At 37.9% G+C, this 12,663-nt stretch overlaps 1 protein-coding gene across 4 annotated transcripts in view; it reads right to left on the reverse strand.

The window, feature by feature from the left end:
* The window catches only part of LOC126175842 (chromodomain-helicase-DNA-binding protein Mi-2 homolog), a 165,826-nt gene that overhangs the window by 133,483 nt on the left and 19,680 nt on the right, over nt 1–12,663 (reverse strand). For all 4 annotated transcript variants that reach the window (XR_007535621.1, XR_007535620.1, XR_007535622.1 and 1 more), the window contains exons 5-7: nt 12,474–12,619; nt 11,326–11,478; nt 1,722–1,877 (exon numbers count right to left, since the gene is read on the reverse strand). Coding sequence is in view for 1 of the 4 variants with exons in the window: in XM_049922847.1 (XP_049778804.1) it covers nt 1,722–1,877; nt 11,326–11,478; nt 12,474–12,619 (455 nt within the window). In the remaining 3 variants the exon portion in view is untranslated. The remainder of the gene's footprint in view (nt 1–1,721; nt 1,878–11,325; nt 11,479–12,473; nt 12,620–12,663) is intronic.

Raw genomic sequence — 12,663 nt, forward strand, 5'->3', positions numbered from 1 at the left:
GCTAAGCTTGAAACAGGTTTCTGGATACTTTATGTGGACACCATTTCGAAACATGGAAACATCTATCCATAGTGATGTCCATACAGATCAAAGGAAACAATATTTCAGGCCAGCTACCATATGTCAATGCTGCACGGCACAAGTGTGTGTTTAAATGTCACAGTGTGTTGTCTGTTGTATAGAGGAGTTAGATGTTTTGTTTTCTCTTGCCGTATTAAGCTTTTCCGAGGGGGTGGGGGCAGGGGTGTGAATGCAGTGGATGAGGCAGCAGACTGTTGAGTAGTAGTAGTTGTTGTTCCAGGCCGACAGCTGCTTGTGGAATATATGGAGCAAGCACCACAAGAACAGCAATAAAACAAGAGGCTCTGCAGAAAACTGTTACTACATTTGGGAGAATACTGAGGAAGACTGCATAGAAAAGAAAGTATGGTTGTTTGTGGTAGCTTGCTTCGAAACGTGAAATAAATACTCAGGGCTCTGGAATGACACTTAAAAAATAACAGTGATACCATATTTGCCAGAAATTCAAAATTGTTAGGTGATATCCAAGAGAAATTATAGAAACTAAAGCTGTCTTCCATGCTCAGTTCCTAAAAAATAGGAAGTTTTTCCCACCAACTGTTCTCTAGTATGTTTTTGCTCACCAAAGATGACGACTGTATGCAAACCGAACTACATACAACTAATCTGATTTTATCAACCATTACAACTACTATTCAAACTCTCCATCAAATAAAATTTATATTGCTCCTTGTCACAAATACTTTGCTGTTTATTCCCAAATCTGTGGCGATTTCCTAGAGTGTGGTTAGGCAGGAACCTAAGAGGACAGCTTAAATTGCTGTAAATGAGCAATAATTATCACATTTTTCTTGGCACAAATATTTTGTTCATTGTGCAACCACTTATAAAGATTTCTTGCTACAGCTGAGATTCTGCTGTCACCAACACATCCACAAACATAAATTTGACACTATCGCAATCGACAAATCAACAGCCTCAGTCATGGTTGCCTTCACAGTGCCACCATATTACGATTATATCAGTTCTTGCAAGAAGTAATGGGAAACGTACTTATTGCATGGTGTAGCCAAATATTGAAAAATTGTGCTGGCAATGCCAATCGTGGATTAGATCAGCATTTCCTCTCTCATATCTATCCTCTCCGCAATGGCCTAAAATATTCCCTTAACTCTGCCATCACTCATGGTGCGAACTGTGTCTTTTGTGCCACTTATAACTCGGTCAGTCACCTCAAATGGCAATAAGAAGGAAACGGGACTACGTCAAATGAGACATCGAGTAAGAACGTAGAAGGTAGTAAACGTTACTAGGAAGAAATGTAAAACAGGGAATTTTTAGCATTGATCTTACGGATTTTGCAGAGTGGCTACGAATTTATGGTGCAAAAAGGAAACCAGAGAACATACAATTGAAGTTCTACTGCAGTGTGTTTTTTATTCAAATTATCAGCCCACCCATTTAAACACTGCATCACAATGTGTACATTTAATTTTTTTTTCTAGCACCTTAACTTCTTTTGTTTTCGATGAATCTATCGCCCCCTCCCCAAATCTAGGGCCTAAATATCCTATTCAATTCATGCAATTACCTTTTGCTTCAGCAAAGGATATACTATCCCATTTTGTTACTGCTTTGAACTTTGCAGTTTGCAATTTTATATACATAATAAACCAACAGCATGGTATTTCATTACTTACCGAACTTCCACGTTTGCGTTTGCCTAGTTTTATTTTGAGTGTGGGAACTTTGGTGTTTTTTTTGCTTGACTTTTTGTTACTTCGATTACTTCGTTTCTTCTTATTCTTCTCTTCCCGATCCTCCTCCTCTTCATCATCCATTCCTCCATCTTCACCCTTAAAAATGGAAGTAAATTATTTCACGTTCTGCACTAGCTTGCTGCAATTAATTACTCTTGTTACTTTGTAAAATGGCAATGAAACAATGCAAGGGCATAAAAAATTTATAGGTACTAGTCTTTAAACTATTTTTAAGCTAGTACTTCTCTTTTATAATCTTTTAAGCCAACACCTCCACTCAATACTGTTAACTGTATTCAGTTGTAGTTCAATGATTTTAGAATGTCGCACACGTATATCAAAACAGTTACAGGAATATATGAATCTTTTAATAACTGCTTCCTAACTGCAATAGAGTCTTACTAAATGGAACCACTTGTAAGTGCAGCACCTGAATACCAAGTGTGATAGACAAGAAACACGAATCACAGGAGTATTCATTGACCTACCGGAAGTTTTTAATGTGGCCGAACATATGATTCTGCTGTCAAAGCTTGTGAAGTACGGTATCCATGGCCTGTCCAACAACTGCGTCAATTGCTTCGTCAGCAACCTTAAGCGAGCATGAGTATCAAGCACATTATGCCACTTTAAAACTATGAAGAAAGAAGATGGTTCTACAGTTAGGCAGTTCTCGTGACAGACGTGTAGGCCAACACTTTCAGGAAGTGAGTATCAAGTCACCAGCAATGTGAAGCCTAGTACAGGGTTGGCGCAGGTGCTGATAACATATGGAGTTATGTAAGAATTTTACAACAGAAGATCAGATAGTGATGTGGGTGAAGCTGGGAATAGTCTTCACAGGGACAGAGATACCGTATTTACTCGAATCTAAGCCGCACTTTTTTTCCGGTTTTTGTAATCCAAAAAACCGCCTGCGGCTTAGAATCGAGTGCAAAGCAAGCGGAAGTTCTGAAAAATGTTGGTAGATGCCGCCACACCTAACTCCTGCCATTGAATATATGTAGCGCTACACAGGCATGCTTTGTATGCACAAAGATAAATACTGGCGCCAAAACCTCTGCGCCAGTAAATAAATTAAAAAAAAAAGGGTGGAAGACGAGCTTTTTTTTCTCTGCCCCGAGTTTCGACCACTGCATTTTCATACATTATCCAACGAAGTAAATACAAATTCCGTATTGCTCATCTTCGAATGTAGCAGAATTTCAATGTACTACGAAAATCCGACTGGCAAGACTGTTTGGGATGTTTGTCAATATGGCCAACTCTACGTTCTGAATTTTTTCCTACCTGTGAGAAGAGATGGTTGCTAATAGGAACCTGATGAAATGTGAATCACATGCAGTATTCTCTTCACCATAAGAATAATACGAATGTAAACATTTTGTCATGTATTCTTTCGTGTTTGCTGCTATCTCATTTAAATCTTGTATGCCTAATAAACTACGAAACTAGATTGAGACACCGGCAAACGCGAAAGAATATACGTATCGTGCCATGTTTATATTCGTATTATTCTTATGCCTAATAGTGATACAGTCAGAGACGAAGCACGGCAACTGACTAGATTTTTAAATCTAAGATGACTCTAATTTCTGTGCAGAATTTTATGTACTAAAGAAGCGGCGCAAAGATTTTCAAACGGAGAAAAATTTTCACCTAACTCTCGTTCAGAACATGTTCTATCATACGCAGTCTATTATTTGGTTCTTGATCATTATCAAAGATAGCAGCGGCGACAGGCGACATGCTGTAAACACGCACTATCAGATTGCGACAAACAGTGCATGACACAGTACAGTAATGCATTTTCAGCTTTGAGTGACGTAAACACCTATAACAAAGAGAAAGGCACTTATCAGATCAAAGCAAAATAAGCAATCGATTCAAACCAGACGAAGCACGTGAAAAAGGAAAGGTACCCGTATAAATACGGACGGAGCGCCTGACGCATAGCAATGGCTACCTGGTAAAGCTTAACTGCTAAGCTTACGACTCTAACCAAACTACTGTAACTGTATTGTCATTCATTCGACCTAAATTGTGTATCATATTACAATGGACCAACTTTGTTTCGATTTGGAGGTGCGGCCTAAAACTTTTCTCTCCCCTTGAATTTCGAGTCTCCAATTTCAGGTGCGGCTTAGATTCGGGATTTTTTTCCCCTTTATTTCGAGTCTCATTTTGCAGGTGCGGCTTAGATTCGAGTAAATACAGTAACTACTGAAATTGGTGGCACAAATGTGCACCTCGTACAGCTGTTCCAGCATCTTGATTGGCCTCATCATAATACAGCTGTTAGGTGTAACTTTTAGAATGTCAACTTCATGATCTACCATTACTTGCCGGGCTGTGGCAGTACAGTCAGAGTGCTGATTCGTCAGTACTCTGTTTAGTTACAAAGTGGCTCTGAGCACTACACGACTTAACATCTGAGGTCATCAGTCCCCTAGAACTTAGAACTACTTAAACCTCACTAACCTAAGGACAAAACACACATCCATGCCCGAGGTAGGTTTCGTACCTGCAACCGTAGCGGTCGTTCGGTTCCAGACTGAAGCACCTAGAGCTTGGCCACAATGGCCAGCTTCTGTTTAGTTTCACTTAGCTTATAAAATTCACCGCTAGATGTAGATAGCGTGCTCAGTAACTATGATCAACATTTTGATTAACGTGTACATCGATAGTTATCAACTTTTGAGTGTTGTTGCACTGAAATACCAACTATCGAAAACTCTGCTACTGAATTGTTTGTTTGTTGACACAGTGCTTCACAATACTTTTTTATATTTAGTGTTTTCATTTGATATTTTCATGCATTATTGTTATTTAATATTGCTATTTTTATTTTGGTTAATGTTTTCAGTTTGTTTATTTAATTCACTTTCCCATTTTTTAAAAAAATACATGCTTAACAATGACATTTTAGAGTTATTGAAAAAAACTAGTGAAACAGAATATTTTAGTGAAAGTAGCAGCAGTTCAGCAGGTGACAAAGATGTTCTTGCTGGTACACTGGCTGGAAGTGAAGACAGAATGGAAAACACACATACCTGGAAATAATTGAACCTGAAACACTACAATTTCATGAGGTACCAAACCAAAGCATATGATACTAGAAGGATATTCTGCAATTGAATATTTGCATTAAGTTCTCAATGCAGAGTTACTTTAGCTCATTGTCACGGAAACAATTACTTAGATAAGTGATTTACAGGGTTATTACAAATGATTGAAGCGATTTCACAGCTCTACAATATCTTTATTATTTGAGATATTTTCACAATGCTTTGCACACACATACAAAAAAATCAAAAAGTTTTTTTAGGCATTCACAAATGTTCGATATTTGCCCCTTTAGTGATTCGGCAGACATCAAGCCGATAATCAAGTTCCTCCCACACTCGGCGCAGCATGTCCCCATCAATGAGTTCGAAAGCATCGTTGATGCGAGCTCGCAGTTCTGGCATGTTTCTTGGTAGAGGAAGTTTAAACACTGAATCTTTCACATAACCCCACAGAAAGAAATCGCATGGGGTTAAGTCGGGAGAGCGTGGAGGCCATGACATGAATTGCTGATCATGATCTCCACCACGACCAATCCATCGGTTTTCCAATTTCCTGTTTAAGAAATGCCGAACATCATGATGTAAGTGCGGTGGAGCACCATCCTGTTGAAAGATGAAGTCGGCGCTATCGGTCTCCAGTTGTGGCATGAGCCAATTTTCCGCGGGCTACGCGTGAAACTTGTCCGCACGCGTTCAACCGTTTCTTCGCTCACTGCAGGCCGACCCGTTGATTTCCCCTTACAGAGGCATCCAGAAGCTTTAAACTGCGCATACCATCGCCGAATGGAGTTAGCAGTTAGTGGATCTTTGTTGAACTTCGTCCTGAAGTGTCGTTGCACTGTTATGACTGACTGGTGTGAGTGCATTTCAAGCACGACATATGCTTTTTTGGCTCCTGTCGCCATTTTGTCTCACTGCGCTCTCGAGCGCTCTGATGGCAGAAACCTGAAGTGCGGCTTCAGCCGAACAAAACTTTATGAGTTTTTCTACGTATCTGTAGTGTGTTGTGACCATATGTCAATGAATGGAGCTACAGTGACTTTATGAAATTGCTTCAATCATTTGTAATAGCCCTGTATAAGTAAACATGTTGCTACTTTGTCAGTCTATATATTTATAGCAAGCTTACTAAGTAAGAGGCTCAATGAAAGACCTACAATGTTTTCATAATGGAGCACAATACCATCTAAGGCATTTTGAAAGTTTGGTAAAATATATTCTGCTCCAAAACAGAAGTGTTAGGTGACAGAACTTCATACATTTGATGGACTGTAATGTACAGTCCAATTTTAATTATTCTCTCAGTATACAATACTAAAAATTTCGTTTTTCCATATGCAATTTTACTATGAAATTTGTATAGATTTTAGGGACATTAGTGAGACCTCTTTAGATAGGTGCAGTGTTAATTGTATGGAAACAAAATTAAATTTATATTTAAAAAAAGAAGCTTTTTACTTCGTTGCTTAAAAAGAATTCAAAGTGAAGAAGTATGACAATCTGAGTATACCATGATAAACTATAAAGTTTTTGGGGTAAATGGCGTTTTTTCCACATTTTTAAATTGAATGCAGCATCATATACGGCAATTTAAACATGACAGCATTAAAAAATATGACGTTTTTAGCCTTCACCACTCAATGGCTGACTGCAAAATGATTACCGTGGGGCTTGAGAAAGAACTGATGACAGAGGCTATGGTTCACATTGCAGTGGTGCCAGTAGAGTCTATTGACAGATCAAGCCTCACTGTAGTCGGTGACTACATTAATGGCCTCTGGCTATTCAGCCCACAATGAATGCTGTGGTGGCAACTCAGCTGAGAGTATACAGACAGCAACTACGGAACATTCCTGCACCTTGGCAATGTCACAGACTGATTCACCAGAATCTGCCCCACGTTTGAAGAGCAAGTCCACTTTAAAAATAAGATCCCTTGCCCGTTTGTGCACTACTTGGCCATCCTAGGTGTTTCCGCCATTATGAGAAAACTCACAAACACACAGAATACAACAGAAATCGGTCACTTGCTGTTTCACATATGTAAAACATGACAGAACACTCAAACAAGAAGGAAGTTTACATAGTATGGTATGCGGAAACAGACTAAATGCTAACTGGCTAGCTGTGAAGCTGTCTATTGCGCATTCCCAACCCAGAGGCCATAAATGCTGTCGCGGAATATAGGAGTAGCCTGCATGTCAATGGAAAGGGGATGTTGGCAAACCTTATGGATGATAGTGTAGGAAAGAGCTGCACATTTTTTAGGGTTGAAGTCAGCTGAAGGTATTGCTAACTAAAGGAACTGTCTAAAGAAGTAACCACATATAAAAAAAAAAATCAGGCAACTAAGTAATGAAGGAATAGCGCATTTTATAAAAATGTAAGATGTGTCAGAGATGAAGTTAGTGAACTGCTTGGTGATATTGACTGATATTATTGATATATCAGAGCACCAAATAAACAATGTGACAATTCAAGGCTTCCTATACCAGGACACAGATTAACTGGCTATTTTTCAATGGACTCTTTGCGGATTTGGGGAATGGCCATGTACATGAAAAATGGTATTTCATTTGAATCTATTGAAGTATCAAAGCACAGCAATGAACAGATAATTGAATGCTGAGTAGGAGCAGCTGAAATTACACTTTAAATTATAATTATCTACATATCCCCTAACTCCAATTTCAGGACATTTCTGCTTAAGCTAAACAGTTCTTTGTTCACTTTATAGAAACTACCAGAAGTTAGTTGTGTGTGGTGACTTTAATATTAGTTTTAAAGGCAATTGTGCATGGAAAAGAATGTTGGAAGATCTTGCAGATTCATATCATCTGATGCAGACACTATTCTTTCCAACCAGCAACTATAGACAACATTTTCATTCTTCCATCATTACTAGAGGCACATTCTGTTAGTAAAAGAGTAAATGGCCTTTCATACCATAATGCACAAATTTTAACATCAAAAAGAATTTGAGCACACACAGATACTAAATAAAACTATGCAATATTTAAAAATGTTAATCCAGTGGCAACAGAGACTTCTTTGAATCTCATTAAAGAGAAAGAGTGGCAGGAAGTTTACAGTGTAGGTAACATATAAGACAAACATAATGCATAATTCTCATGCTTTATGAAACCTGCTTTCCATTAGAATGTTTAAAACAGGATACTGTCACTAATGGGCAACCTTGATTGCTGACTAACGGGGTAAGGATATCTGGTAAAACAAAGTGAGAATTGTATCGAAATATGAGGGAGAGAAACAACTGAGCTCCAGTAGTCCATTACACAGAGTACTATCAGGCGCTTAAAAATGTTTTTCATTTTGTATGCAAATGGAACAGCTAATCGTGAGAATAAAATTAATTCCACATGCTTAGTCATGAAGGAAGTGTCTGGCCAACAGTCAGATACATGAACAGTATTTAACAATCACTTTCTGAATTAGCAGGAGAATTAAATAAAAACTTACTTTCTACAAGGAATTATAGAACTCTTATAAAATGGCTTTCCAAGACTTATCAAAAATAAAATTCAGCCAGATGGACAAGGGGGAGACTGAATCAACGTTTAAATTGCTGAAGACTCCTAGGTGTAATGGGGTATCTAGCAGGACAGTAAAGTTCTGTGCTGCATTTGTTAGCCCACTACTTTGCAATTTTCCTTTAGGAAAGGTAAGTTTCCTGAATGATTAAAAAACTCCACAGTAAAACTGCTTTATACCAAGGAAAAAGGGATAATACACAAAATTTTGGACCTATTTCTATGTGATCAGTGTTTGTAAATGTTACTCAAAAGGCTCTAAGGGTAACTGAACATTCTAATTCACATGTACACTTTTTAGTTCAGAAGAGGCTTTGTAGTGAAGGATATGTGCAAAATAGGCAATATATCAAATACTGCAGTTCAAGAGATAAGTTCATGGCTTGCAGAAAATAAATTGATGCTAAATCACAGTAAGCCAGTCGGCAGTTTCTAGTAAACAATGCAACTAAAACTCACTGGTTACACAGAACGGGCATATAATTACCGGAACAGTTGAAATTTCTGGGTGGTCAGAGAGATAATAAACTGTCACAGAAAGGCCATGTTCGGAACCTGTTAAAAACTGATAGCTACTATGTTTACTATTACAACAGTATTTGCAATTTGTGAGCGTCCAACCAAAAATTAGTGTATTTTGCATATTTTTATTCACTTATGACATACAGCACTATATTCTGATGCAATTCTTCTATTCACAAAGAGTATTACTGGGTCAGAAATGGGCAACTCGAGCAGTATACGGTGTAAGTCAGTAAACTTTTTGTTGACCCTTGTTCAGGAGTCTGGGAATCCTGCACTGCAAATCTCTGGTTACATGTACCAGGAGTGAGACAGGCTAAGCAGTGAAGCTGCTGTTCCTGTGTGGACCTCAAGAACTATTTTTTGGCCTCACGGTTAGGATTGGCCTATGGGAGCGGCCGCGTGGGGGCGGACGCTTCGTCAAAAGCGTCATTAGGGGATGGGAATCCTGACATTAACCTCTCGATATTTATTTTCTTTTATGTGCTTTGTTGTTAACATTATGAGTTTGTTCCCAAGAATTAGTGGCTTTCACTCAATTAATACTTTGAAAAAATCCAATCTGCATTTGGGTCACACTTCTGTGACTAGTGCAGGAAGATGTGCAGTATTCTGGTGCATCAATTTTCAATAAGCTACCACAAGAATTAAAAAAATAGCAGTAATTGTAAAACATTCGTCTATGCTGGATAATTTCCTTGGTAATATATACTTGCAGCTTGTCATCTGCACAAGATTAGTCTAGGGAGATTTGCTCCTCAACTTGGTTCTATTGAATGAGAAGTTTAACATAAAATAAATGAATAAACTAGAACTTCACAATGCTCTGAACAAGGATATGGACCTCCCACTTCTCTCTATGAACAATGAACTAGTTAATAACAATAAATAAACAACATTCTTAGGATTAAGGCTATAAAGCAATGTAAAATGGAATAAGCACTCAAAATTGAGCAAGGCTTGCTAATCTACTCAATAAAATCCTGCCATAGCGAGAAAACAGCACAAAGAGCATATAATGACTACTTCTATTTTCATTTTGAATATGGAGTCACGTTTTGAGGAAACTGCCAAACAGCTAACAGCATATTCAAATTGCAAAATGGAGCCATTAGAATCACGTCTAAATGCAAACACAGGGACTCCTGTAAGGCCCCACTTATTTACGTTACGGAAACCCTTATATTCTAAAAACCAATCTAATAAGTAGTGACAGTAGACTGCAAAAATTGTGGTATTCATGAGCACTTTATCAGGCAAAACAAAAACTTACATATGATTGAAATGAACACATCCCTATGCCAATATTGTACTTTCGACATGGGAGTCAAACTTTTTAACGAACTCCCCAAATAAAAAGCAAACACTGTTGTCAAAGCCATTAATTTTTCAAAGCTGCAGTTTTTACTCTGCTGGAGAATATTTAATGTAGGATGCGTACTTATAAATATTTAAGTGTATGAAGTATATTATTTGTAATTCTACATGAAAATAATTTCCATCTTTATAAATATGAAATTACTTTCTCAGTGTCTTATGCATAAGCTGCTTTTGTAGACAGCAGGACCAATAAAAATTAAATACAATACAAAGTAAATGTATGTTAACTGATTTCTTTTCACCAAATTGTGCAATTTTATTTATCACCATTTGTAAGTTCCTGCAGTGCTAATAACAGCTGTAGGTCAATACCTATAAAGGAGAGGGAGGGGGAAATAAATAAATAAATAAATAAATATGGGGGAAGAATTGGAAAACACTTCACACTACAACACACTTGATGCAACAATGTCTGAAGATCTCAAAGAAAAATGACAAACTAGCAGTAGTCAACAAATATTTTATTATGACTTCCTACAGATATAAACTGCCCTGATGAGAAGGGGCAAGTAAGAAGAATATCACTATTTTCCTATTTTGACTGCATCTATCCATCAGCCCAAAACAGCTTAGCCTGACAACACAACCTTAGAGCATTATATGATGCCCCTTTTTCACCTTAACAACTGTGATATAATCACTGTAGTAAACGTGAGGGAATAGATACTATATACACCACTGAACCCTACATTACTCCCTGCCTTTATTTATTTATTTTCTTAAAAGAATGTTGAAATGAGAAGCCTAGGTACTAGACAACAATGAGCTGAAAAAGAAATGCTAGAATCAAGAGGCAGGCTACAGTGACAAGAGGAATGTTGTGTGTACTTCGGAATCACACTATTAGATGATTTAAGTTTCAATATATGTTTAATGCTGCAGTGGCCCAAGATCCATCAGGCATACTCATAATACACACTAAAATCACCATGCTCACCAATTTTTACTCTTTAACTACTTTTCATCTGGTGACAGCTATAAAATACTCTTCAGGACTAAATTACATGGGTCATAAAAACTAACCTTTGACGTTTCCTTAGACGTTCTCGAACGGCTTGGTTTCCGGCTGTAGCTTTCGTCCGACACAGATTCCTGTTCCTGTTCTGTGTTGGGATTAATGTTTGTAAAATCTCTCCACTTCGCTGCAACCAACATCATTAATTTGGACATTGGCACCTGAAAATTGACCAATAATGAAATAACTACAAAATGTCTTCACAACCACAATTTCAAATGTAATACACACAGAAAAAGTATCAAGATATCTAAGTAACTTTCCCGTCGCTGCTACAACTACTACAGTGGAATCACAAATGATGGCGGTCGAATTTGGGTTTGTTCCGCACACCTATGCCACGCATTGACCTACAGCCAATGAGCGCTCAAAAGTGTACTCAGCACTCTGCTGTTAATGTTGTGTGCTGTGTGACTATTTCACTTGAGCTTATCGAGTTATTTAGTGAATTTTTATCCCATTTGTTGGGAGTTGTCATGATTGATGGTGGTGGTACGTAATGAATTCTACATAAGTAAGCAAGGGACATAATTTGTGGGATACATGCTTTTACAATGCGCAAAGCACGTGTTTGTGCGTACTGCAACTGTCGCTTGGAACTGGCAACAACGCAATCCCGATCCTTGTCTTGACCTGCGCCAACTGGCATTGTTTGAGGCTCTGACTGTACCACCACCACCACCACCACCACCACCACCACCACCACCCTATTTGTTCACTGGAAGTATTATTCAATTCTTCTTTAAATGCACTACAGGAGGGAAGAGGAATTTAGAAACCCGATAAAATTGATAATGGATACCATAATTTGAAAGATTAACTGTGTTTATTGTTTGTTGACAGAGTTATGTTGAACAACAGCGAACATTATCATCGAATAACTTTTTGTTCTGGATATAGTGCATATTCTATGCAGGATTAAATGGCATTAACATTATCCATACTGTCTGATAATGCTGCTACCCCTCAATCACAGTTCTCAGTCACAAACTTATTCAGTAACTTCATGATTGAGTAAATGACTGACTGAGGAACTGGTTTTCCATCATTTCATTTCCACATTATCTGCAGTACGCAAAACAGAATTTAATAATCCATTAAAATTGCATATGCCTGACATAAGAAAAAAAGACTGACAATTCACAAGAAATTTTACCTTGGGATTTTCCTTCGTAAGTAACGGCCGCACGTGCTGCTGGAACAACTTATAAGTAGTCAGATTCTGGAAATCTGCCTCTGTGTATTCTACATCAACGTCTGTCAAACCAAATGTTTCACACACTTCCTCCACAGTAGGCATTCCTGTAACAATTGATTTAAGTACCACAAGGTTTTAAAAGGCTCCT

The sequence above is a fragment of the Schistocerca cancellata genome, chromosome 3, assembly GCF_023864275.1.
Source record: "Schistocerca cancellata isolate TAMUIC-IGC-003103 chromosome 3, iqSchCanc2.1, whole genome shotgun sequence".
Taxonomy (NCBI): domain Eukaryota; kingdom Metazoa; phylum Arthropoda; class Insecta; order Orthoptera; family Acrididae; genus Schistocerca; species Schistocerca cancellata.